This window comes from Mustela lutreola, chromosome 15, assembly GCF_030435805.1.
Source record: "Mustela lutreola isolate mMusLut2 chromosome 15, mMusLut2.pri, whole genome shotgun sequence".
In the NCBI taxonomy this organism is placed as follows: domain Eukaryota; kingdom Metazoa; phylum Chordata; class Mammalia; order Carnivora; family Mustelidae; genus Mustela; species Mustela lutreola.
In genome coordinates, this window is record NC_081304.1 from 495,522 (window position 1) to 523,204 (window position 27,683).

The 27,683-nt window shown below is 52.3% G+C and overlaps 2 protein-coding genes across 4 annotated transcripts in view; both read right to left on the reverse strand.

Annotated features, from left to right (window-relative positions):
• Positions 1-2,051, reverse strand: part of FN3KRP (fructosamine 3 kinase related protein) — a 74,329-nt gene extending 72,278 nt beyond the window's left edge. The window contains exon 1 of the mRNA XM_059147551.1: positions 2,048-2,051. The gene's annotated coding sequence lies outside the window, so the exon portion shown is untranslated. The remainder of the gene's footprint in view (positions 1-2,047) is intronic.
• Positions 2,052-12,922: 10,871 nt separating this feature from the next.
• FOXK2 (forkhead box K2) overlaps positions 12,923-27,683 on the reverse strand; it is a 76,309-nt gene continuing 61,548 nt past the window's right edge. For 2 of the 3 annotated variants that reach the window (XM_059147544.1, XM_059147545.1), the window contains one exon: positions 20,121-21,138. In XM_059147544.1, the coding sequence (XP_059003527.1) occupies positions 20,942-21,138 (197 nt within the window). In that variant the 3' untranslated portion in view covers positions 20,121-20,941. Of the gene's footprint in view, positions 13,037-20,120; positions 21,139-27,683 lie in introns of those variants that run through there. The other variant, XM_059147546.1, reaches the window with a different exon arrangement.

Genomic DNA, 27,683 nt, shown 5'->3' on the forward strand with positions numbered 1-27,683 from the left:
CACGAAATCACCTGCGAGGAGCCCCGGTGTAGGCCCTGCGGGTTTTCCCTCGGGGTGGTGAAGGCCCCATTTGTCCCCCGGGACGGGCCCCACGGAGCGAGTCCAGGGCCTGGAAGGCTGAGGCGGTCCGACACCATGCACCCACCCAGGCCCACGCTTGTGACCTTGAGTCACCCCTCTAGGGAGGTGTGGGGAGGAGCAGTGTCCCCAGCACGGGGCGCTGTCCGGTGAACCTTCTGAAGGCTCCTGTAGAGCGGAGCCCACACTGTTCTCCAAAGTGATAACCGCCGATCCGAAGCCGGGGCCGCCGCCTCCCGTCTCCTCGTGTGGCTGAGACCTGCTGGCCCCAAGCATGGGCATCAGAGGGACACAGACAAGTTTCCCTCCAGGGTCCCCCACTTGGGGCTGGGCTGGGCAGGGCAGCAGGGGTCCGTGTCAACATCCGGTCACTGCCTGGGTGGCGCTGCTCACGAGCTGTCCTGTCCGTGCTCTCGCAGACGGGTGTCTTCCTCCGGCCTTTCCTTCCACGCCATGGAGGCAGCCTCGTCACCCTCCAGGTGGGGCTGTCCCGCTAGTCAGAAGCCCTTGGCCCCGCTCGGCCCGTGGGTGACGGAGGAGTACCAGGAGCCCACCGCACGCTCTGCCGCTGGACGCCACAGGCCCCCTGCCTCTCCTGGGGCCACACAGAGACGGCTTCGTGAGATGGCCCTGACCTCCCTTCTTTCTAGAACAGGCATCGGAGTGACGACACCACTTTGGGAACTTGGACCAGAAGTTTGATCCTTGAAATGGGTCAGAGGATGCTTATAGTCGAAGTTCACAAAGCCGTAAAGTAAGAAAGGCCAGATGGGAGACTCCAGCTGGAGTGGAACTGCCCCGGGCTGCCCCTCGGGAGGCCACTCCCGCGCACAGCCTCTGCCTCTGGGATGCGGCGGCTCGTTTCCAGCAGCGGCTCCTCAGCTGGAAAGCTCGCGGACAGGTCGGGCCATACTTCAGCTGCCCAGAGGTGCTAACCTGTGTTCTTGCTGTTAGAGACCTTTAGGGAACAGCAATCCTTGTGTCCATGTCTGCACACTTGTCAACATGTGCCGCCCTCCCTGCCCGGCACCGGCCGCCTCCGCCTCAGCGGGACCGGGCTCTGAGCACAGGCGTTGTCCTCTTCGGTGGCGAGGACAGGTCTCCGTTCTTGGCAGGTGGGACGTTGGGGACGCCTCCGTGGCCACGTGCATAAGCCTGTCAACGGCTCATTCGGGTCTTCCCGGCTTCTCGGGGGCTGTGTTTCGTCTGTTGCTGGGAGGGACGTTTCCCGTCTCTCTTCTTTTTTTTTTTTTTTTTTTTTTTTTTTTAAAGATTTTATTTATTTATTTGACAGAGAGAAATCACAAGCAGGCAGAGAGGCAGGCAGAGAGAGAGAGAGGAGGAAGCAGGCTCCCTGCTGAGCAGAGAGCCCGATGCGGGACTCGATCCCAGGACCCTGAGATCATGACCTGAGCCGAAGGCAGCGGCTTAACCACTGAGCCACCCAGGCGCCCCTCCCGTCTCTCTTCTGCTTGGTGGTGGTTTCAGTTTGCTTCTGCTGAGCTGCGTCTGCGTCTTGAGTATTTCTGGTCTCTGTACCAGCTCGTGGGCGGAAGAGCAGCACCTCTCGCTGGGCACTGTTCGCCGGCTTTGCTCTCCTGCAAGAGGGTCTGGTCTGTGCGGCTCTCACGCACGTGCTCCCTTCGGGCGGCCCCGATCCGGGCGCGCCTTGCAGTGGCCTGTCTCGCAAGGTTAGCATCTGGGCACTCGTTTTTTTTTTTTTTTTATAAAGATTTTTTATTTATTTACTTGACAGAGATCACAAGCAGGCAGAGAGGCAGGCAGAGGGGGAGGGGGAGCAGGCTCCGCGCCGAGCAGAGAGCCCGATGCGGGGCTCGATCCCAGGACCCTGAGACCATGACGTGAGCCGAAGGCAGAGGCTTAACCCACTGAGCCACCCAGTCGCGCCCCCTTTTTTTTTTAAATTTACACCAAGTGAACTGTCAGTTGCAGGGACAGAGGTCAGTGACGCGTCGGCTGCTCACAACCCCCGGTGCTCGTCGCATCCCGTGTCCCGCTCAATGCCCGTCACCCAGTGCCCCTGGCCCCCAGCCCCGGCCCTCCATCCACCCTCGGTCTGTTTCCTGTGGCTGAGGGTCCCTTATGGTTTGTCCCCTGATTTCGTCCTTGGGATACAGTATCTCTACAGTGTGGTTTTTAAATTTATTATGCATGGGGCTTATTGAATATCTTGAATTGGTCAATTTATGGCTTTCATCAAATTTGTGAAGATGTCAGCCATTGTTTCCTGAAATAATTCTGTTGTCTCCACTTTTGGGAATCAGGTACACATCTGAAACAGCTCTTCTGTTGTCCCACTCACCGGTCCTTAGGCCTGTTCATATAGCTTTTAGGTTTTCCTTTTTTTTCTTTTTTAAGATTTATTTATTTATTTATTTGACAGACAGAGATCACAAGTAGGCAGAGAGGCAGGCAGAGAGAGAGAGAGAAGCAGGCTCCCCGCTGAGCAGAGAGCCCGACATGGGACTCGATCCCAGGACCCCGAGATCATGACCTGAGCCGAAGGCAGCGGCTTAACCCACTGAGCCACCCAGGCGCCCCTCCTTTTTGTTTTGATAGGGTAATTTTAATCTATCACTGACTGTTGCTACTAATGACCTTTCGCTGCCCATTCTGCGTTAAAGCCTGTAACTGCCTTTTCTGTTTCATACGTGTTTGTTCTAAAGCAGGTTTCCGATTCTTGGCAAACCTTATTTGCTCCTTTGAGCATTTTCTTCTTACATCCTTGTCCGTACTGATTGTGCACATGCTGACATCCTCTGTGATTCTACTGTGTTTTTCTCTTATTCGGAGTAGGAGTCCCATTCATGCGTCTGTGTTTCCAGCACTTTCTGGTTGTGTCTGGGATCACAGATGGTGCCCCGTAGGGACCGTATATTTCTCTGAGAAAGACAGATTTTTTTTTTTCTTGTTTTAAGCATTTAATCCTGCTGAAACCATACTGCCCGCTCAGTCCCTGCGCTGGCAGGGCAGAGGGCAGCGGGGAGCCCCGAGGTACTCACCCGGGTTCACATCACTGGGCGTGGGCGTGGAGTTTCGTCACGTGGTCTTTCTGCATCTGTCAAGCGATCACTTTGTTTATCGTCTGTTCTGCTCACGTGAATCAATCCCACTGGTTCCGGTGGCTCGACCAAGCTTGCCGTCCCGAGATAAACCCCACTCGGCTTGGTCATGGAGTGTCGTCCCGTTACTATTCAGTTACTGCTGAACTTGGCTTGATCATACTTGCAGATGTATTCTGTGTACAAGGCTCGCTCGCGTGTAACTCGATTTTTATGACATTAATTTATTGATACATCCACATTTTGCTTTTGTGGATTTCAGATCATTTTGTGGTTGGGGCATTAATTTTAAAACCATTTGCCTTATGCAGCAGCCTCGAAATCCTAAGTGTTCACTGGATTCTAACCCCACGTGCGCCCGAGGGGCAGGGGCAACAGTTGGTGAATGGGGGGGGTCTTAGAGTCCGCCCAAGAGAAGGCCCACTGCTGCAGCCCCGCCGGGGCTCTCACCGGGCCTGCAGACACCTGCCACGCCACCGTCCCCTGGTCCTCCGGCTGCCGAAGTTCCAGCATCAGGATCTTCCTGGCGGCGAGCTTCCGTCTTCTTGAGGAGATGAATGACCTCAGACCCTCTTAGGGGCAGGCGGAGGTAATGACAGTCCAGTGTTTGGCCGGATGCCACAGAGGGTGGTGTCCCTGACCTTCAAAGCAGACTGGTGACTCCAGAAGATCATGGTATTTTCTTCCGGCTCAAACACAAGGAGGGCTGGCGTGTCTGGCTGTCCGCTTCGGTGCTGACCGTGCCCTGTCCCTTCAGCCGCACTGGGTGCGTCCCTAAGGAGGTAACCAGCGGACAGGAGCTGGTTACCACCCGGAGGTTGGTCTCGGGACCCCGGCAGGGTCTCGGTCGCCGCGCCCTGCAATCAGGAGGGAGAGCCGCCGAGTAGACTCGTCACTGGTTTGAATACAAGAGTGGGTTAGGTCTCTGGTCTCAAGTTGGAGACCAAAAAGGAGTTACTTGTCTATGAATAGAATTGTCTGCTCTTATGCGTGTTAAATTCACTGTGTCTGGAGCCCCGGGAGGGCTCAGCTGGTGAAGCACCTGCCTTCGGCTCAGGTCATGATCTCGGGGTTCTGGGATCTAGCCCCACACTGGGCTCCCCGCCCGGTGGAGTCTGCTGCACCCCCTGCTTGTGCCCTCGCTCTCTCCCTGTCAAATGAATAAATAAGATTTTTAAAGAAATCACCGCTTCCTGTCTCACTGTGCTCTCTTGAAGGCGTGTAACCCAGAGGACAGTCCTCAAGGACTCGGGCACCTGGAGTCTGAGGTCTGCCGGCAGCCCAGAGAGCCCTTCGCCACACCCCCAGATGGCCAACACCATGATTTGGGGGGACATCGGGCAGCCCCCCAGTGTGCTCTGGGGGGTGGGCCGAGGTGAGGAAAGCTCCAGCGAAATTGCAGCCATGCTGGCACCACAGATGGAGGTTCCTCTGGGACCGCAGCCATGGCGTGAGGGCACGGAGACGTGGATGTCCCCTGAAGGCCTCTCTCCACGCTGATGTCAGCTGGGCGTGTCTCAGTCCCACCACCCAGGCCACTGGTGCCTGGTGCGTGGGGGCACGAGTCCGAGCCAGCGCCGGAGGCTGGGCGTGAGCCGCTCCTCTGTCTCCAGAGTCTCCAGGGGCCCGGGATGGGGCACTGGCCTCCACAGAGGAAGCCAGAGCAGCAGTGCCCGCTGGGACGGGTCCCCACCGGCCTCTAGGTCAGTATGGACATCGCCTGGTACCCCACCTTCTCCAGGTGAAACTTTAGTTTTGTTAATTTTGGTAAACTAGGTAAAATACACATCAGATGGACCATTTTGACCGTTTTGAGAGGCAGTTTATGGCCTTAGGCACATTCACTCGTCACCTCCGCCTCCTGTGTCCCTCTCCCCAGAACAGAGGCCTCGTGCCCGAGAGCCGGCCCCGCCCCCCCCCCCCAGCCCCGTGGACTCGCCGGTTGTGGGCATTTCCGAGAAAGGGAATCACCACGTGGGACCTTGGCTTTCGTGGCTTTCTCTCAGCGGAGGGTTTCCAAGTTCATGCACCCCGTAAACGCTCTGTTTTTGCTGCAGGGTCTCCAGGGGAAGGAGAGGCAGCAGGAAGCACCCCGGCCGGCTGCCCGCGTCGGGGAGCGACCGGCCACGCCGCCCCCGCCTCCAGCCGGCCCCTCACAGGGCAGCCGTTCGGTCTGGTCACGCCGCGGCCGCTGCACGTTTGGGTGCGCACCGCGCTGGGAGCTGGGACAGACGCCTCCCCGCAGTCGGGGCGGCACGGCCCCTCCTCCCGCCCGTGCCCCCCAGCGCCCCCCGCGGCCTGTCTGGACTCCGGGCTTCAGAACTGGTACAGGATGGGAACCTCTTGTGGCTGCCGTGACACGGCCACGACGAGAGGGACCTCGGAGTGATTCTTGTACAGGTTTGGGGTCTGGACGTCTGGACTGGTGTCAGCGGGGCCGGCAGTTGTTGGTGGGAGGGTTGGGGCCGCTGTGGTCACACGGCTGTGTCCCCTGCACGCCGGCGGCCCTCCTCTCACAGGGGCCCGTGTCCAGGGCAGAGCCCCTGCCTGCAAGGGGGGCCGCGGTCACAGGTCGGGGAGGGCAGGGCTTCGCGCGTCTGGGGGGACACGGCACGCAGCCCTCCGAGGCGGCCGGGTTGGGCTCACGCCTGTGCTGTGTGTCCCGAAGTCTGTTCCTGTGCCCTGAGAGTGTCGCTGGATCGTGCCGCCTCCCCTGCCCCGGTCAGGGACCTCTGTCTCCAGATGGCCGGGGACGCGGCTGTGAAGGTTCGGGCAGAGGTTCTTGGGGAGCACAGTCCTTGTTTCTTCCGGGTGGGGACGGTGGGGTCTCGAGGGCGCCCCCTACAGAGTGTCGCTGTTCCCGGGGCGCGGTGCCGCTCTGCGGGCCCAGGCGGGGAAGCTTTCTGCTGCCACATTTGACAGGACGCGTTAGTGACGTCACCTGGGCCTCAGGTCGTCCCTGACCGAGGTGAACCCCCCCCCACCAGGTGGACAGGTCTGCGGCCACCAACTGTCTGTCTCTGCTTTCAGGATCGCTTCACCCCCCACCCCGTGCCCCTGGCGGACCCGAGCCCGCTGCCATGCCCCTCGCCGCCCCCAGGGCCCCAGACGGAGCCTGCGGTAGGGCTTCTTGCTTGCTCCCCCGCCGTCCCGTCCCCAGCCTTCGGAGCCCCCAAGGCGCCGTGAGCGCCGCTGCACTCGCCTCCGTGCATGCGTGTCTCGCCCTTCCCGGCTCCGGCCCCGGGCGGGATGGCCGGGTCCCAGGGTCGTGCTGCGCCTGCCTGCCTGAGGAGCTGCCAGACTTTTCCACGGCAGCGGCTCCGCCTCACGGCCCCGCCTGCGGGCCCTGGGGGTCCCCGTCCTCCAGACTCGCTGACGCCTGGGGTTTTCCGTTTCCTACCTGAAAGCCGCCTGCGTGCCTGGACGGGGTTCGCGGTCCCTCAGCAAGCGGCCGTGCTGTGCCTTCGAAGAAATGTCTGAAATAGTCCTTCGCGTAGCTTTCTTCCTTGTGGTAAAATATACATAACAAAATTTGCCATTTTAACCATTTTTGTGTACCGCTCAGTGACCACTATGTTCACAAGTCAGCGCGACGCGTCTCCAGAGCCGCTCGCTGTCACAGACCGAAACTGTGCCCATTAAGCAGAGAGTCCCCATTTCTCCCGCCAAGCCCCTGGGAGCCGCCGCCCCTCCGTCTGGGGGTCTGCCGCCCCGGGACCTCCGCGAGGAGAGCCACGCTGTGTGTCTCCTTCCATGTCCACGTGCTCAGTGCGTCCCCAAGGCCAGTCCCTGTCAGAGCAGGTGGCAGGACTGTGCTCGTGCATTTGTAAATTGGGTCGACTTTTTGTGGCATTTTAAGAGTGCTTGGGTGATGTGCCAGATTCTAGAGCTTTACCGGATACACGGTCGGTAAATGTGTTCTTGCTCTGTCGGCTTTTCACATCCTCAGTAGTGTTCTTTGGTGTATAAGAGATTTATTTTTTAAAGAAGTATAATTGATTTTTTCTTTTGTTGCTCATACTTCAGGTGTCAAACCCAAGAATCTGTTGCCAAATCTCAGGTCACGAATGTTTATCCCTATATTTTCTAACAGTTCTGTAGTCTCAGCTCTGTTAGGCCACTGATCCGTTTTCAATTAACTTTTGTTTATGGAATGGGGTAAGTTCAGCCTTATTCTTTTGCATGTGGTTGTTTATTTGGGTGTTTGTTTTGTATTGTTTTTTAAGATTTATTTATTGATTGGAGAGAGAGCCAGAGAGAGAGAGCACAAGCAGGGCGAGCAGCAGAGACTCCCTGAACAGGGAGCCCAAAGCAGGGCTCGATCCCAGGACCCGGGGTCATGACCTGAGCTGAAGGCAGCCGCTTCACCGACTGAGCCCCCCAGGCGCCCCTGATTATTCATTTGTTGAAGATGCCACTCTCTTTTCCTGCATGTTCTTAGGGCCCGTGTGGAAAATCCGCTGGCGGTCCTTGTGTGGGTTGATTTCTGGACTCGGTTCTATTCTCCAGCCCTTGTGTCTGCTGTTACACCCAAACCACACGGCTTTGCCTACTGTAGCTTTGTAGGAAGTTTTGAAATTAGGAAGTATCTGCACGCCAGCTCTTTTCTTGTTCTTTTTCAACATCGTTGTAGGTACGTAGGCCCCTTATATCCTTACGAATTTGAGGATGATTTTTCTATTTCTGCACAAGGCCATGGGGCTTCCAGTAGGGGCTGTACTGAAGCCGCGCCTCGCTTCCCGGGGTATTGCTGTCACAGCGATAGGGTTCCCCCCCAGGAACACAGGAGAAATATCCATTTATTCAGGGTTTTGTCATTTCTTTCAGCAGTGCTTTGCTTTGTTCATAGTTTTGAATTACAAATCTCCTACCGCCGTGGTTACATTTACTCTGAAGGATTCTGTTCTTTTAATGCTTTGATAGATGGAGTTGTTCTCTTGTAAGTCTCTGTTGGGCTGTTCGTTGCCGTTGCCTAGAAATACAGCCGATCTTCGTGTCTTGGCCTTGGACACTGCACCCTTGCCGAATTCTTTGCTGTAGCAGTTGCTGTTTGTGTGGAGCCTGTGGGACCTTCCATCTGTAGAGTCGTGTCATCTGCAGAGATGGTGTCACTTTTTCCTTTCCCACTTACGTGCCTTCTCTTTCTCTGGCCCGGTTGCTGTGGCGAGGCCCTCCAGAGCGCTGGCAAACAGCTGTGCTGAGGGCAGGCGTCTTGTCTCTTTCTTGATCTTGTAGGAAAAACGTTCAGTCTGTTACCATTCAGGGTGAGGTAGACTGTGCATCTCTGCGTTTTTCCTGCTTGAATTTCGTTGAGTTTCTTGGCCATTGTACATCAGACTTGGGGAGCTGTCAACCTCAATATCTTGTATTTTCCTGCTCCTTTCTCTCTCTCCTTCCTCGGGCATTCCAACAGTAGGAAAAGCTGTGCGCTGAATGGTGTCCCCAGGCCCAGCCCTTCCTGCCTGCCTTGACCCTCCTCCCTCCGCCTCTCTTCCCGCACTCGCTTCCTTGTCCCCCTTGCCTCTGCCCACCGCCCCCAGGCAGATTACGTCGCTGTGATCACCCTGTCTTTGAGTTCATGATTTTTCGTGCCGCCTGCCCAAATCTGCTTGGGGACACCTGACGTCAAGGTCTTATTTCAGATGTCCTTTTCCACTCCAGAATTTCTGCTTGGTTCCTTTTTATAATTTCTCTTTTTTGGTTTCCTTACTTGTTCATACACTGTTCTGGTTTTTTCTAATTCTTTGTCCATGGTTTCCATCAGCTCTTTAAGCATATTTAAGACAATTAATTTAAAGTCTTTTGTCTAGGGGCACCCGGGTCGCTCAGTTGGTTGTGCGTCTGCTTCGGCTCGGGCCATGATCACAGGGTTCTGGGATCGAGCCCCGCCTTAGTCTCCCTGCTCAGCGGGGAGCCTGCTTCTCCCTGTCCCTCTGCTGCTGCTCCCCCTGCTTGTGAGCTCTCTCACTTTCTCTGTCAAATAAATAAAATCTTTAAAAAATAGAGTCTTTTATCTAGTAAGTCTAGTTTCTGGCCTTCCTTACAGATGGTCTATCAATTTTTTCCCCTGTGAGTGGCCCACAGTTTACTGTTCCTTTCTGTGCTATGTAATTTTTTTGTTGGCAGCTGCACATGTGAATACCGCAGCACGGGAACCCTGGAAATCAGACTCTCTCCACACCCCAAGGGACTGCTATTGCTTCATGAAGGCTCGAGTCATCCGTTCGCTTGATAACTGTTCCAGCTGCTTTTGCAAAGACTGTATTCCTCGTCTTGTGTGGTCTCTGAAGTCTGTTCCTTTAGCTTGTGTTCAGCTGATGTTTTTGCCAGAGATTTCCTTAAATTCACGAGAGAGTGAATGAGGGGTATGGGGAGGTGGGCAGAGGGAGAGGGGGAGAAAGAATCTTAAGCAGGTTCCACGATCATTGCAGAGCCTGACTCAGGATTCGATCTCATGAACCTGAGTGACCTGAGCTGAAATCAAGAGTCAGGTACTTAACTGACTGAGCCACCCAGGCTCCTCTTTTTTATTGTTTTTTAAGCCATCTCTAGACCTAGCGTGGCGCTTGAACTCACAAACCTGAGATAAAGAGTTGCACGTCCTCCTGATGGAGCCAGGGGGGTACCCCCAGGGTTGATGTATTGAAATGTATCTAAACGTAATACAGACTTCTCTTTTTTTGCTTCATTTACCTTATGTTGTCTTAGCGCACTGGCCCCTGTATCACTACTCGACACCCTTCTTTGTGTTGACTTTCCCGGTTTCAGGTCAGCTCTGACTGGAAAGAACGTACCTCCTCTTAATTCTTTTGATCAGTATTAGCATGATACCTTTTTCTCCAACTATTTCTTCTAATCTGTGTGTGTCTTTTTATTTAAGGCGGGTTTCTTACAGACAACATGCAGTAGGGTCTTGGTTTTTGATTCACGTTGACAATCTGTCTTTTACTTTACATTTCAACCAGTGATGTTCAAAGTGATTACTGACGCAGCCAGATGAACGTCCGCTTCTGTTGTCACCGTTTCCTCTGTGTTGCCCTCCTTTGAAAATGATCTGCCTGGGTACAGGGGTTTGGGGGCATTTTTCCTGCTTGTTCCCTGAGCTTCTGGACCTGTGGTTTCATGTCTCACATTAATTTGGGGGAAATTCTCCATCATCGTTTCAAATATTTCCTCTGTTTCTTTGAAGAGCTCCAGGATTCCTTCTCGTGCTGCCCCGACGAGTACGCACACACGCCATGTGATCCTCCCGCAGCCCTTGGATAGTCTCAGCTTTTGGTTTGATTTCGGTCTTTGTTCTCTTTTCAGTTTTGGAAGTTTCTGCTGATAATTCCCGAAGTGCAGGGACCCTTTGCTCAGCTGTGTCGTCTGCTGATGCGCCCACCAGAGACACTGACTGGTGTTGCGTTTCCGATCCCCACCCTTTTTCTTTAGTTCGTTGTCGGGTTCCCGTCTGTGTCTCCGCACGATGCCCATCACGCTTGCTGCGGTCTCCTCCGCATCAGAGCCCCTGGCGTGGTCATAACCACAGCTGCTATGTCCCTTGCCCTGTTGGCGCGGAGGCAGCTCTCTCTCCAAACGGTTTTCCCTTTAAGTTAAGGCTTGTCATTTTTTTTGACAGCTGGAGCTGCTGCACTGTGGAAGGAACTGCTGTGAGGCCTTTAGGGAGGCAGCTGTGGGGAGGGTGGTCTGTCCCTGCGGTCAGGCTCGGTCTCCAGTGAGCCTTGAGCCTGCGGCTCTGTGCTTCTCGGCTTTCTACCCTGCTCAGGTGGGGCTGAAAGCTGGGTAGGGGAGCGGGGGGCTGGACTTGGGTGTTCCCCTTCCCCCGGGCAGTCAGGCCGCTAACCCTCTAGCAGCTTAGGCGCCATTAACCCATTAACAGGTTTTCCCTTAGGGTCTCTTCTGAAGCTGCTTCCGTGGATCTCAGGATAGTTTTCCTTTGTCCCCGCTTCTTCAGTATTTCCTGAGCGGCTGATTGAGCTTCTGCCGGTGAGGCTGTCCCTCCCGCCCGCACACAGCCTTCCACAGCTCATCAGTACCCCCGCCCCCCGTGAGGTTTGCCTAGCGCAGCACTGGCCCCCTCTGCCGACCTCTGCAAGGGTCCGTGCTCGGGTCAGCCGCCGCTCCCTGCCTCAGCCACTTGCTCTCTGGTCTTTGGGAAGCATTTGGCCCCCAGGGCCTCCTGACTCCTGTGGACCCAAGAAAGGCTCTTGCTTTTTCAGTGTTCAGCTGTTTACTTGCCAGGAGAGAGTGGCAGCTTCCAAGCTCCTGATGTGTGGGAAGTAAAAACCAAAGTCCTTGCTTCATTTTGAGGCTCTTGTTTGGTGCTTAAACCCTCAGGGATGTTAAATGTGTCTTGGTGAGTGAACCCTCTATCATTATGTAATGTTCTTGTTTATACCTGGTAATTTTCCTTATTCTGAGGTCTGCTTTGTTTGACATTAACAGCTACTCCAACGTTTTTTGATGTGTTTACAGAATACAGCTTTCCCATCCTTTTACTTTTAACCTATCCATATCATTTAGAGTGAGTTGGGCCTTATTTTTGATCCAGTCTATCTCTTTTATTTAAAAAATTTTAGGGGCACCTGGGTGGCTCAGTGGGTTAAGCTGCTGCTTTCGGCTCAGGTCATGATCTCAGAGTCCTGGGATCAAGTCCTGCATCGGGCTCTCTGCTCGGCAGGAAGCCTGCTTCCCTCTCTCTCTCCGCCTGCTTCTCCATCTACTTGTGATTTCTCTCAGTCAAATAAATACATAAAATCTTAAAAAAAAAAATAAAAAAAAATAAAAAAAATAAAAAATAAAAAATTTTATTGGGCACCTGGGTGGCTCAGTTGGTTAAGCCACTGCCTTCGGCTCAGCTCATGTTCCCGGATTCCTGGGATCGAGCCCCGCGTTGGGCTCCCAGATCTGGGAAGTCTGCTTCTCCCTCTGACCTTCTCCTCTCTCTGCTCTCTCTCACTCTCCCTCAAATAAATAAAATCTTTTAAAAAATTTTTAAAAATCATAATTGAAGTAGAGTGGACACGCGGTTTTCTGTTGCAGGTGTACAACGCAGTGACTCCAGTTCTGCACCTCTCACTCCCGCCTCGTGTTGCCATTGGTCATTGCATGGTTACGGTATTACCGACTGTGTCCCCTATGCTCTGCTTTTCAGCCTCTCGACTTAGTTTACAACTGGAAGTCTGTACCTCCTAGTCCCCTTCACCTGTTTCACCCATTCCCCACCCCCTCTGGCAGCCACCAGTTTGTTCTCTGTATTTCTGGGTCTCTTCGTTGTTCACTTATTTTCTTTTTTCGATGCCATATGTGAGTGAAATCGTACAGTATTTATCTCTCTCTTACTCCTTTGACCTAATACCCTCTAGGGCCATCCATGTTGTTGCAGATGGCGAGATCTCATCCTTTTTTCTGGCTGAGTAGTATTCCAGCGTAGATACTACACATCTCATGGACCTGGTCATCTGTGGGTGGGCACTTGGGCTGCTGCCACAGCTTGGCTGCTGTAACCGTCCTGCAGTAAACATTAAGGGCACATACAGCTTTTCAAATTACTATCTTTGTTTTCTTTGGGTAAATAACCAGTAGTGGAATTACTGCATCATAGGGTAATTTCTCTATTTTTTAACTTTTTGAAGACCACCCATACTGTTTCCCACGCTTTACATTCTCACCAACAGTGCAGGGAAGTTCGCTTTTCTCCAGATCCTCACCAACACTCGTGACTCCTTGTCTTTTTGGTAACGGCCATCCTGACAGGTGCGAGGTGATCTCTCATTGTAGTTCTGGTTCGCGTTTCCCTCACAATTGTTGATGAGCATCTTACTGGTGAAGGATAGGAGAAATGCAGGCCTGGACAAGAGGCCCCAGTCACCCTATAGAGAAAACCACTGTTAAAAGGACTTTATATCACCCTGGAAGGAGCCCTCTACTTTTTTCCCCCTTTCCCACTTGAATGGACAAAAACCTGACTGGGTGACAGGCATGGAGGGTTAATCAGATTAAAACAGCCCTGTCGACAACCTAAAAAAACCCTTAGACTTAGAAACTCCGGTGGCAACCATCTCGGGTGACCTCCCTCTTTGGGAGCTTTGTACCGTTACTCAGTGAACTTTGCTGCCTCCACTCTTCATCTGGTCCGCCTGTCCGTTCTTTGAAGCAGCGGGACCAAGAGCCACATGCACTGAAGGAGAAGCCACCGGTAATATTTTCATGTGTCTGTTGGTCATCTGTGTCTTCTTGGGAGAAATGTCTATTCAGGTCCCCCGCCCACATTTTAATCATATTTTGGGGTGGGGTAGGTTGTATACGTTCTTTCTTTTGGACGCTAACTCGTTCTCAGACATATCGTTTGCAAATGACCTGTCTCATTCAGGAGGTTGCCTTTTTGTTTGTTGATGGTAAACTTTGCTTTCCAGACTTCTGTTTTGGTGTAGTCCCCAAAGTTTATTTTTGTTTTTCTTGCCTGAAGAGACATGTTCGTAAATACGTTGCTGTGACTGATGTCCAAGGAGTTACAGCCTGTTTTCTTCTAGGAGTTTTATGGTTTCAGATTTCACATTTAGGTCCTACATCCATTTTGAGTTTATTTTTTATGTGTAGGACAAGAAAGTGGTTCCGTTTTCCCAAAACCATTTGTCATCTTTTCCCCATTGTATATTTTTGCCCCCTTTAGCTGGGTTTCTTGCTGGGCTCTCTGCTGTTGTCGGCATCTGTGCCTGTCTTTGTGCCAGTACCGTACAGTCTTATTTATTTTTTTAAAGATTTTATTTATTTATTTGACAGACAGAGATCACAAGTAGGCAGAGAGGCAGGCAGAGAGAGAGAGGAGGAAGCAGGCTCCCTGCTGAGCAGAGCGCCCGATGTGGGACTCGATCCCAGGACCCTGAGATCATGACCTGAGCCGAAGGCAGAGGTGTTAACCCACTGAGCCCCCCCCAGCGCCCCCTGTACTGTTTTATTACAGCTTTCTAGATGATCTGGAAATCTGCCATTTTGATACCTCCAGCTTTGCTGTTCTTTCTCAAGAGTGCTTTGGCTCTTTGTGGTCTTCTGTGGTACAATACAAATTTTAGGACTTTGTTCTAGTTCTGCGAAAAATGCTATCTGTATTTTGCTAGGGATTGCACTAAATCTATAGATTGCTTTGGGCAGAGTATAGACATTTAACAATATTGGTTCTTCCAACCCATGAGCATGAAATAGCTTTCCATTTATTTGTGTCATTTCACTTTCCTTCATCACTATTTTAGTGTTCAGAGTACAGGTCTTTCAGCTCCTTGGTTAAATTTAATATTCCTAGGTTTTTTATTCTTTTTTTTTTTTTTAAGACTTTTATTTATTTAAGAGAACAAACATAAGCAAGGGGAGTGGCAGGCAGAGGGAGAGGGAGAAGCAGCCTCCCTGCCAAGTGGGGAGTCCTACATGGGTCTTGATCGCAGGACCCTGAGATCATGACTGAGCTGAAGTCAGACACTTAGCCAAGTTAGCCACGCAGGCGTCCTGGTATTTTATTCTTTTTGATGCATTTGAAAATGCTACTTTAAAAAATTTCTGACAATCTCTTTTAATTGGCATGATTAGGCTGTTTATATTTAATGTAATTATTGATGATTCTGCCATATTTCTGGCCTAGTTCATGTTTTTCTTCCCGTTGGTTTTATGTTCCCTGCCTCCTTTTGTATTATTTGAAACATTTTTTACATTCCACTTACCTTTTAGCTTTTTGTTCAGTATTATTGGTGATTGCAGTAATGATCACAATATTCTAAGCAGTTTTTCAGTCTACTTCAGAGTTAGTGTCTCACCACTTCAAGTGCAATGCGGAGGCCCGTTGACCGTTGGCCTCCTCCTTTATACTGTCCTTTTTGTCAATATGACATTTGCGTACACTGAAAACCCTGAAAGACAGTAACTGTTATATTGCAAAGTCAGACATCTTTTAAAGAACTTGAGAGGAAACATTAGCGTATTTGCCCAGATCTTCCCATTTCTGCTGAGTTTTCTTCATTCCTCAAGTTCCAAGTTTCTCTCTGCCATTTACTTTTTGCCTGAAGAACGTCCTTTAACATTGCCTTCTGAGAGCTCCCATGGTTCAGGACTCTTAGTTGCCCTTCGTCTAGGAATATCATTTCATCTGTATTCCTGGTATTTTCTGTGGACATAGTATTCTAGTTGGATGGTTACTTTCAGCCTTAAAAGTTCTCCAGTCATATGGCCTCTTCGGTTTCTGATGAGAAACCTGTAGTTATTCACATTGTTGTTACTCTGTGTATAAGGAGTCACTTTTCTTTGGTGGCTTTCAAGATTAAAAAGCTTCAGTTTCATTGGTCCTTGGTGTTTTGACATAGTTTTGAGTTTAACTTTTTGGGGTTTACTGAGCCTTGTGAATCTGTACATTTGTCTTTTGTCAGATTTGAAGTATTTTCAACCATTTTTGAAAGTTTTTTTTTAACACCAACGTCTTTCTCCTTTTGCTGGGAATCCAATAAACACATACATGAAGTCTTGATATACTGTCCCACAAGTCCCCGAGGCTCCGTTTGTTTGTTTCCAAATGTTTTTGTTTACCCATTGTATTTTTCACTTTGAACTTTTGGTTTATTTCAAGAGCATTTGCTCTTCTTTCATGGAGTATGGTTATAATAAAACATATTTATATAAAGGTTCTAATTATCTTCTTCTGAGTATTCCAAAACATTTAAGTTGACATGTGTTAACTTTCTTTCCCTTTTAAAGATGTTCCTGGCTCTTCGAATGGTAACTGTGGATTGTATTCTGGACATCTTTAATATCCTGAGACACTGAGTCTTATTAAAATCCTTTAGAATGTTGTTGGAATCAGATAAATAATCTATGTTCAGACTGAATGTGCTGATCTGCCCCAGGTGGGCTGTGGTTCTGACATCCATTGTTTACCAAGCCCACGCAGTGCTCTTTGGGTCTATGCCTGTGGGCACCACCAGGGACCAATCTCTACAGTCATTCACTTCGTAGAGTCTCTACTTCCTCAGGTTAGTTCCAGGCACATACAGCTCAGGGTGAACCCAGGTATCATACGGGCCTTGGGGGATTTTGCCATATTTCCATTTTCCAGATACTGCTCGTGTTTCCCGGTCCTTTGGCTGAAAAAGTTCAGGTTTTGCCTTCCTTTTGGTGCTGCACACTATGACTAGGTCCAGCTTGGGGCCAAAGTTGAGGCCCCAAGGAAGGAAAAACATCACAGGGATTCTTCCCTCCACCCACACCCTCTTTGGAATGAATGTACACGTGTCCCCTTTTCCGGTCTCTGTTGTCGGAGTACTGTGTGTCCAGAGCCGGTCCCTGCATGCAGGTGTAGCAGCTTCATGACCTCCAAGTCCACGGGCCCTTCCCGTGCTCTGCCAAGTGGAGAAGGGGTGTCCCTCAGTACTGTGTTGTCTGGTTCTAATCTGCAGTTCTGGTGTTCAGGCTCCCCAGGAGATACAAGAGGGGAAAATAGGGGGAAATCCTCACTATAGTGTTGTTCCGGGAGTTTTAATCTCCCAGCCCGTTTGTCTGCTACTGTTTTTCAGAGAACTGCGATAACTGCTTTATTATTTAAGGGTTGTTAGTTGCAACCCCTGAGAAGACATAGGGCAGACCGTGCCTACACTGTGGGGAGCTCTGAAGGGCATTTCCAAACTCAGGCAGTTTGTGCCCACAGGCTTACCCGTGTCCTCAGAGCTCCCGAGACCCTGGTTAACATCCGGTGTTGCTGTGGACATAAACGTGGAGGGAGCAGTGGTGGTAAGTCTGTGCGACGCAGCATGTCACAGAAGCCTGCGAGTGCTGGCCGGCGGCCTATGGTGTCACGGTACCCCGTGGTCCTTATACCTCCGTCTGTGCCCGAACGCATCACAGGGCGACTGCGGGTGGGTTCACAGCACGCCCTGAGGTCTACACTGCAGATGAAACGTGGCCCTGATTGGGGGGCTCCCTCGAACGGGCAGTGCTTTTCCTACGAGGGAGGACCTCCCGTTAGCAAAATGTTTCCTTTCTCTGAAGGCTCTTCCCTTCAGCATCTTCTTCCTGGACAAAGGTAGTTTATCTTCTCGGGCAGCTGTCACCTCTCTTTGGACACAGTTCAATCTCAAGGTGAACCTCATGAATTACCAGAGGAACACTGCCTGAGAGAAGAGGGGCTAAGGCTGGACACACTTTCCGGCATCGGTGAACACAGCGCAGGCAGATCTCAAACTGCCCGCCATGCTGCTTCCTTGTGAGAGAAAGCGTCTCAGTGTAGGAACGAAGCCCCCCTCAACCCGCCGAGCTCTGTCCTTGAGCCCTGAGGTGCCGCTTCTCTGAGCTCCCACGGAGCCTTGTGCCAGCCTTCTCGGTCACTCCTCCTTCCCCCGCTGCCCGGAGTCCACAAGCTCCAGGACACCAGCAGCCCAGGGCATGGGCATTCTGGTGGCTGGACGGTCATCGTGTTAGAACGTGGAGCTCACAGAGCCACGTGCCTCTTTAGGTGAGACTCATCCCGTGGCAGGATAAATCTCTGCGGTTTGCAGTGATCCTGATTCTTAGATTGAAGGCCATGATTGTAGAAGAAGCAACAGCAACAACCACAACCTCAAGTAGGTTGCACAACTGCGGTGTCACAGATGAGAATCAGTGACTCCATGACCGTTGTCTGCAACGCCCCATGCCTCTTCCTTGTGGAAACACTGAACACCCCTTCCTGGTGGCAGAACAGACACCCTGGTCAGCCCAAGCAGCTCCTTTGTAATTTGTTTCAGTGTTCTAGGCCTTTGGCATGCTGAAGGCACCAAAAAAAAAAAAAAAAAAAAAAAGAAAAAAAGAAAAAGCTTGCCTCAGCTTATCAAAATGACAATGATACTCTATTAAAATTAGTAAAAATATTTTATTGAATTTCAGGAACTTGGTAATTTTAAAATGTCAAATCTTTGCACACAAATTACTACTATACTTTCTAAGGTTGTGGAGGTCAGGACTGGAAGATTGTCACTTATCGCCTTGTGTCACACAGCACAGAGGTCCTGAGTCCTGGCCCTGCCCTGCCCCTTCTGACCATGACTCAGGGTCTGTGCTGCTGTTCTAGGGACGACGGCCAAGGGGGTGGTGTCTTCGAGGAGCTCAGCTGTTCACGTGGACTGACACCGCCAGAGTGAAGATGGATCCAAAATCACGCCCAGACTCCTCAGAACACGCCTGTCACGTGGCTCACACGTGAGTTTTTTCGTGGTTTTGTTTGGTTCAGGGCAAAGCTGTTGGAAGTTCCTAGTCCCTCGGGGGCTCAGAAGTTTGGCAAAGATCAAAGCAGAAACCTCTTGAAGTAACACGTTCAGGAGCAGCCAGCGATCTGTGGAAGGGCCCAGGCAGCAAGCAGGGTGGCAGGGACACGGACTCGGTGACCTGGGCTGTTGTGAGGGCGCTTGGAAAGTCAGAGCTAAACGGAACGGTTTTAAGAGCTCTGGGCTACGGCTCTGTTAATCCGTGGTTTTTCCTGCCCTGTCCTCGATATTCTTCCATTTCCACGTGCCAGTAGAGCCAACTGAACGAGGCCACCGGAGCAAAAAGGCCCCCAAGCCCTCTGGAAAAGGCACACGCCAGCTACTTGACACCAACAAACTAGCCGCCTCTTTATCAAAATTTGAGAACTGGGAGCCTTTTTTTTTTTTTTTTTAAAACTTACAATCCAGCCTCCAGACCCACACAGTGTCTTTTGTGTTTTAGGCTCGGAAATGACCAACTGAGGGACTGGGCTTCCTTAGGGAGCATCTGCCCGTCTTTCTTGATGGTGACAGGGACACGGCTGTGTAGACACATCTCCAGGAGGACATACGATGTGTTTGCCCAATCCATGGTTCCTGCTGGGGTCAGTCCTGACCACTCACCTGCCCAGAGCTCAGGCAGGGCCTACAGAAACCACAACTGGCAGGTCCAGACCACTCAGTGGAGCGACCTGACCGTCCACAAGACGCAACTGCAACCCGAGTTATTTTTCAAACTGCAAACCTTCTGAGTAAAAATCCCAAGGTGTCTAAAGTGCCCGGAAGTTGCAGACCGCTGCCCTGAGGTGCTCCGAGCCGCCAGGAGGGGCTGCAGCTCAGATCTGGCTACTGTCACACACGGTATCATTCACATGATGGTTTCGTTTTTATTTTCTAAATGGCTGCGTTAGAAATCCAGCTAGTGTGCAGTAATTTCATAATTTTTAATACGCATCATCTGCAGTAACATTGTGACAGCTCCATACTGGGGGTGACACACAATACTTAAACAGATTTATCATATTTGGTCTGTAGGTAAATTATAAATGTTTTAAAATTGCCTAAATATACCATTCTGAGCCGTTTCATTCCACCAGGAAAATACAGGGTTTTTTTCCCTCTCTTTAAAAAAAAAATTAAATACCAAAATAACTACATTTAAATAAATAACATGATGATGATGACATTTTAAAGTTCACAATAAGGCCGAAGCCCTCTTCTGTTTGCACGGCTGCTCAGCCTGACCCCCTGGAACACTCTGGGAAGGCCCGTGGCTTTCTTCTGGGGAGTGTGACTGAGGCTGGGTGGCCCGACTGCTCACTGTCTCAGCTTTGTTTCCTTTCGTCCCACTTTTGTTTTTTGTAGGACAGAAGTCAGCGTTAGGACTGCTTCAGTTCTGAGAGGCTGAGGGGGATTTCCTGTTACCAACCAGAGAAGGACCTGGATGTTTCCGAGACCCTCCTGTCCGCCCACTCAGCGTCTGCTCCGCCGCAGCACCTGCTCCCCGCACGCCGGGCAGACCGCAGCGTCCTCAGTGGGCGGCAGGTCGGACGACGGCTCTGGGCCCAGGAGCGGTGACAGTGACTAGCGAACGTGCCATGGAGAGACCTGTGACACCTGTCTGAAAAGGGCGTGTGGTATAAAGACTGAATCTTTTTTCCAAATGAAGGAGGAACAGTTCTGTCATTTTAAACACACACAACACTTAGGAGGTTTGTTTTACTTAGAGTGGAAAAATTATGCCAGGGACAAAGTCAACACAAAGGAACAAACAACAGAAAGTAGCAGGAAAGAGACCCAGTTAAGTGCAGCTCTGTGAGTCCACCAGTTCTTTCAGTCATGGTTAACATGCGGCCCAGAGTGGGCGTCCGTCTGTCTAGCCTGTCTGTCCATCCGTCCTAGATGCAGCCGGCACTTGCTCTACCACGGAAAAACCCGCAGACGTCATCCTGCGGCTCCGGCTGAACGGTAGCAGGACAGAAAAAAGGAAATCATTCCATAGGCTGAAAACAAACAACGAAAACAAAACTACATTGTTTCTTTTCCCCAAAGAAATCGACCCGGAAGGTCCTGTGTGATTCCAAAGTTTCCAGAGTAGAAATGGAGCGATCGGAAATGTCAAAGACCCCGTTATTTTGTAAAGAAAGGACACCTCAAAATATTCTAATTCCACATGTGAACAACAAAATACTGTCTCATCTACCAGTGCCGGCCCCAAGGGTCCTGGGAGGGTGGCAGGGACAGTCCCCGCCCTGTGCCGGCAGCTCCGCTGTGGAGGGACACGCTGAGCTCGGGGTGGGGAGGCGCCGCCGGAAGCAGGTTTTGTTGCACGTGGTTTTGTTCAGGTGTGACTTCTGTCTTAGGAGTTTTAAGGCCACCTGGGTTTCGGGTTTTCAGTGCTGAGGTGAAGTCCAACCGCAGGGCCCTCTACCCACCGAGACCGCGCGCTCCAAGTGTCGGTGAGAGGCAGTGTCTCCTTTTGGCACCACAGAGTTGATACTCAAGTAAGCAAAGCCGTCCCAGCCGCTAGTTTTGGACGCCCTTCTCCCTGCCGGCGGCCGGCGGCGCGTCCACGCTCAGGGCGAGGACGATGCTCTCGCCATCTTCCGTCTTGACCCGCTTCCGCTCCGGCGGCTCCGTCTGGTCGCCATTCTGGCGCTTGGTGGGCAGGGACGCCGACGCCGACGCATGCGTGGCCAGCATGTGCAGGGGACTTGCCACCGCTGCAAAGAGACAGTGAGTCAGACCCCGTCCCCGGCCCCCAGGGGACCACCGGCACCCACTGGTACAGGCTCCCTGCCCAGAGCGCTGGCTCCTGCGTGGGACTGCTGCAGGGCACAGGAGTCTGGACGGGACTCCCAGGGACCAGAAACCCTAGAGCAGGTGAACTCGTCAGTGGGCATTCTCCGTGCCGGCTGGCACCCTTATCATCCAGAACAGTGTGCATCTCTCACAGAATCGGGTGGGGGGGGAGGCTGAGGCTCAGGGTCGGGCACGGGGGCTGCCGCTGGCCTTCTCCTTGGTGCAGAGGCCCCTCGTGCCCCCGTCGCACTGGATGCTCCCGATCACACATGAGTTTGGGAGCCGGCATGTGGCCCAGGCTACCAGGGAGCTGCCAACAAGGAGAGCCCAGACTCTGTGCCACTGACACCCCTTCTGAGCCCCGGGACCTGGGGAGCTTATAAGCAGACACGTGCCCACAAGCCCCCAGGGCTGTGGAGAGGATACTCTCTGCCAGCATCCCTATCAGGGTCCCAACGTGAGGTCCCTAATTCCTGGTGCTATCTTCGGGCCCCTCCTCAGACCAAGCCTGGGAAACAGCCTAGGGACGCAGAGGTGAGGGAAAGAAGACAGATGGGGGACTGTGTCCTAGAGTGGAAGGAGCAGATGAGCCAAGGTTGTCCTGACGACTCGGAAGGAAGAAGGGAAGGCTCCGGCCACAGGCAAATCAGAAGCTGAAATGCAAGGCCAAGAGGACCAAGCCCAGGTGCCTAGTGACGGACTCCTCCACGAAGGTGCAGGGCACAAGAAGCTGGGGTGCACAGGAGGGACAGGCTCCTTCCTGGGCCCCTTGGCCTGGGGACGCACACCGGCTGCTGCAGACTCCGCCTGACCACTGGGCTGGCACAGGGGTTGCCAGGGTGAGCCACAGGCACGGGAAGCAATTCCTTAGTTTAGAGCAACCTTTCTTGTACTTGTAGCTAGGAAACGCCTAGCTTGTCTCTCTGGACAATCTCCTCACACAGGGGCTTAGGCGTCACTGCCGTGTGGCCCGGTCATGAAATGGCACCTGTCCTACACGATTTTTGCTGGACGAGCTACAGCCAACTAAGGTCTTCCAGATCTTGGCCACCTGGGTGACCACAGAGAAGCACTGCTGAACTACAAGCTTCATCTGCCAGCTTGTCTGCTGGCTTTGTGCCCACGATCCCGCTGTGTGGGACACATGGGACTGGGAGGGCATCTTCTTGGGCAGATGCGCCCCAGGGGGGCTTTGGAGCCTGGCCACCTGGTGAGCCATCAGGCCCCGGCCCTGTGGAGAACATACCTCCTGACCCAGACAGGAGGCCGGGGTGGGGCTCTGCACACGGCCATGCCCTCCGGGAACCAAGAAAGGGACCAGCTCGACCCTGGCTGACTGGGGGGCCTCTGACTCCTCCATACCGTGCGTGCCTTCATCAGGAGGGAGCGCCCTGTCCCGGGCACAAGGGCCCGTGCGGCTGCTGGGGCAGCGCTGACAGGCAGCCCGAGTTCCCCGCTGGGACACACAGCATAAGCGTGTCCCCCACACACGTGAGTGTTGCTGTCTGTCAGCTGATGCACACAGACCGTTTCCCACGTGCCTCTGGCGAAAGACCACTTACTTAGCCTGCACTGGTGACGCATGGAAATGGAGCCCAACAGCAGCTGGTCTAACCCTTGCATCTGGAAGGTGCATCCCAGCCTGCGGCACCAGACCTTCCCAGGACCACGCATCGGGCTCATTTTAAACGGGAAAGTCAAACCATGACAACGGAGCCCTGGAGGAGGGAGCACTTGTGTTCGACCTCAGGGAGCCGCCCCAACCCCGCGTGCCCTGCGCTGCCTGACCAGGGATCACAAACCACCACGGGCAGGCGAACGCGGAGGGTCAAGTGCACGAGGTCATCTCCGAAGGCCCACAGAGCCCCAGCCTCAGAGGCACAGCAGGTGCTTGGTGGCGCTCACAGCAGCAGGGGTGACGGAGCAACATGGCCCCCTCGGGGCGGGCGCCTCCACCCTCCCACGCCCCTCCGAGGAGTACACGGCAGCTCCCCGCTGCAGACCAGCCTCCCGAGCAGGCACTCTGCTGGCTCCAGATGCAGCCCTGCAAGGGGCCCTGGGGGAGGCTGGGCGGAACGGGGGCCCCAGCGTGCAGGCATCAGGACACAGGCACCTGCATCCCCACAAGACCCTTCCACCTCCTTAAAACCCGGCAGGCCGGACCCCTCGCACCCGGACCTCCAAGCAGCACAAGCGGGAGGGCTGGAGGCCACTTCCCGCAAGGAGAAGGGCGCACGGCGGTGAGTCCGATGGAGACGCTTCAGGGCGAGTGCAGGGTCGGCCTGGGACTTCTCCTTGAGGGTCACAGGAGAACATGGTCCGTAGAGTGAGGCGACCTTTCTTCTTGACACCCTCTGCCCCCCTGACAGAGGCCTAGGCTAGGCAGTCCCAACAGAGACCCACAAAGGCCACAGAGTACCTCTGGCCAGAACCACAGCCCAGCGGGGGGAGAGAGACTGAGGAATGGTCAGAAGCATGTTTTACTGGGGCGCCTGGGGGGCTCAGTCAGTGAAGCACCTGCCTTCGGCTCAGGTCATGATCTCAGCGTTCTGGAATGGGCCAGTGTTGTCAGGCTCTCTGCTTAGCGGGGAGCCTGCTCCTCCTCCTCCCTCTGCCTGCTGCTCCCCCTGCTTATACTCTCTCTCTCTCTGATAAATAAATAATTTTTTTTTTAAAAGATTTTGTTTATTTGACAGAAACAGCGAGAGAGGAAACACAAGCAGGGGGAGTGGGAGAGGGAGAAGCAGGCTCCCCGCGGAGCAGGGAGCCCGATGCGGGGCTCAATCCCAGGAGCCCAAGATCATGACCTGAGCAGAAGGCAGACGCTTAACGACCGAGCCTCCCCAGGTGGCCCATATATAAAATCTTAAGGAAAAAAAAAAAAGGCACATTTTCTGGGAAGCAGGTCGAGCAGCCCCAGAAGCTGCTGGGAAGAGGCTCCATCGCACTGCCCAGGCCTGACCTCCACACTCACTCTGAGGCCGCATCGTTCCGATACCAAAGCAGACAAAACGACTCTAAGTAAACCGCGAACGGCCCTGACAAACGGGGGACAGACCCCCTCAACGAGCCCGGAGCAGATCAAAGCCTGCAGCGTCTTGAACGGGTCGTACGCCACGGCCAGGCGGGACTCACCACAGGGTGCGAGCGTGATTAGACGCAAGCCCAACCAGGGCAGCACACGACATTAATAAAGGAAAAAGCCCACATGAATCATTTTAACCCAGAAAAAGCATGGGACAGGGGCACCTGGGGGGCTTAGCTGGTGAAGACCCAACTTTTGGCTCAGGCTGTAATCTCGGGTGGTGGGACTGAGGCCCCTGCAGGGCTCCCTGCTCAGCGGGGAGTCGGCTCGACAGTCTCTCCCTCTGCTCCTCCCCGCCCCCAAGCTGGCGCGCTCTTCAAACCACAAAACAGCCTGTGACAGGATCCGGCACCCCCGGGTGACGAAGCTACTCAGCAGACCGGAGGCAGACAGGAACGAAGTCTGTAAACGGCAACCACAGCCGGTATCAGCCTCGATGGTGACGGACAAAGCTCTCCCCTGAAGGCCGGAGCAGGACAAGGTGCTTGCTTTGCCACTGAGGTTCATTATTACCCTAATAAATCCACACAGGAAAACCCGCTAAACTAGAAACTAGTACAACCAATAAATGAATTCAGCCAAGCTGCAGGGAACGGTAGCAACAGGCAGAAGCCGGCAGGATGTCTATATGGTGGCAGCGAACCACTTCAGAAAGAATAGTCCCAAAGGAGTAACCCAGGAAGAAATCGAAGCTAGATTTTCACACTGCAAGTTACGGACCGTTGCTGGAAGAAATTAAAGGAGACCTGCACGGATGGAAAGCCGTCCATGCTCACAGACCGCAAGACAGGGCGTTCCCAGCACACGACTGTCCGCAGCGCTCCACAGGCTCAGCGCAGGCCTATCAAAATCCCAATGCCTTTTTGGCAGAGATGGAAAAGCTGACCTTAAAATTTGCATAGAACTGCTTGGTATCCACAACAGTCAAAACAATCTTGGGGAAAGAACAAAGTTGGAGGACTCATACTTCCCCATTTAAAACTTCTACAAAACTATAAACATCAAAACCGTGGCTCTGGCAAAAGGGCAGACACGAAGATCAATGAAACAGAACTGAGAGAAACAAACCCATACATCTGAGATTGAGTGATTTTCCATTTTTTTTTGTAAACCTTTTTTTTTTTAAGATTTACTTATTTGACAGAGGAAGAGAGAGAGCACATGCCTGCACAAGCAGGGGGAGAGGGAGAGGGTGAACCAGGCTCCCTGCCGAGCAGAGGGCGCAATGCCAGGACCCCAGGGTTACAACCCAAGCCGAAGGCCGACGTTTAACCTACTGAGGCGCCCAGGCTCTCAAGTGATTTTCAGGAAGGGTGAGAAAACCATTCCGTGGGGAAAGCACAGTTTCTTCGAAGGGTGCTAGGACTCCCAACTGGGCATCCCCATGCCAAAGAATGAAGTCAGGCCCTTACCTCACATTATATACAGAAATTAACTCAAAACGGATCAAAGACCTAAACGTTAAAGCTGAAACTACACAGCTGTTAGTAGAGGAAAACATAGGGGTAAATCGTCATGACCTCAGACGTGGCAATGGACTCTTAGCAGGACACCCCAAAGCACAAGACACGGGAAAAGAGAGAAACAAGACACCACAGTTGAAATCGGTGCATCAGAGGCGCTATCCAGAAAGCGAAGACAAAAACCACCAAATAGGAGGAAATATCTGCAAATCACATGTCTGATTAGGACCTAGTATTCAGAATATATAAAGAGCTCCTAGAGCTCAACAAAAAATGGGCAGAGGACTTAGAGGCATCTGCTTCAAGAAGACATACAAATAACCAAGCAGTTGAGAAGATTAACACTTTAGTCAGGAAGGAAATGCAGATCAAAACCACAGATGCTGGGAGCCTGGGGGGCTCAGCTGGTTGAGCTTCTGACTCCTGGTTTCAGCTCAGGTCATGATCTCAGGGTCGTAGGATGGAGCCCTACCCCAGGCTCCACGCTCCACTGGGCAATCTACCGGAGAGTCTCCCTCTGCCCGTTCCCCGCTTTCCCCTCTCTTCAACCACCACCACCACACTGATAATCACTTCACACCCACCAAGATGGCCATGAGGGGGAAAAAACCCAGAAAATACCAAGTGATGGTCCGCATGCGGACAAATCAGAACCTCACACAGCACTGGTGGGAACGCACAATGTGGCCGCTATGGCAAACAGTTTGGCAGCTCCTCAATAAATTAAACACAGCCTGGCAATGAGCAGGTCTACTCCTGGGTTTACAACTCCCAAACTCAATGCATATGCACGAATGTTTACAACAGTACTACTCATAACAACCGAATGACCATCAGCTGACGAATGAGCCAACAAAAATGGAAACATATTCAGCCATACAGAAGAGCTGACCTAGGCTACATCAGTGAACCTCAATCATGATGCTAAGAGAGACCAGATATAAAAGGCCACAGACTTTATTTACAGGAAATGTCCAGTGTAGGTAAACCCACAGAGACAGCAGATTAGTGGCCACCAGGGGAAGAGGAAGTGACTGTTCACTGGGTACTCAGTTTTTTCTGAACTCATTAGAGGTGATGGTTTCAAGACACTATAAATGGACTTTATGCCACTGACTTGTATACTTCAATATAGTCATATCGTGTTATGTATATTTTAATATTACTTTAAAAAAAAAAAAAAAGCAGCTTTGAATCCTCAAGAGGTACTAGGTATAAAAGGGTTATTGCTGGTTTTAAAGACCACAGTAATGGCATGGTGCTTGCACTGCACCAGGAAATTCCTTCGGAGATGCTGCGATACTAAGAGCTGGAATGACCCTGGGCCTGGACCTGAGTGGGGAACAGACAGGGAAGAACAGAGTAAGATGGGCTGTGAGCTCATCTCTGGAATGATAAACCTTTTCCACAGTAACAAGCTTAGAAGAAAAATATCAAAGCTGCTGACTTTCACAACTGATTAACAGCAGGTCCTGCTTTCCCTTCTCAAGAGGGACTTTCACAGGTAAAGGAAGTCACAGGCCATGCAGCCCCCAAGCGACACCTGACACTGCAAAGGAGAGCCACCTCCAGGCCCCCTTCCTTGTCCACGGAGTCTTAAAGCTCATCTGTCGTCTCTTCCCCTTCTCAAAAGCATCTCCTTCACCCACTCAGCGGGGCGCTGCCACGGCGGAGGAGCACGTCGGGACGGGTGGGGAAACAGAGACTGAAAACAGATGCTATGACGTAGCATCATCACTGACCGGATAAAAAACACTTTCCAAGTCAGTGATTTTTAAGAAAAGACTGCAACCAAATTAAGGAACCAATAAACAGATAATTTAGAATGGTTTTTGCCAAAAGATGACTAAAACTGGAAGGAGTTTCGGTATTTTTCCACCCTTCCTTCTTTTGAGAGGGAACAAGGTCTCAGGGCTGA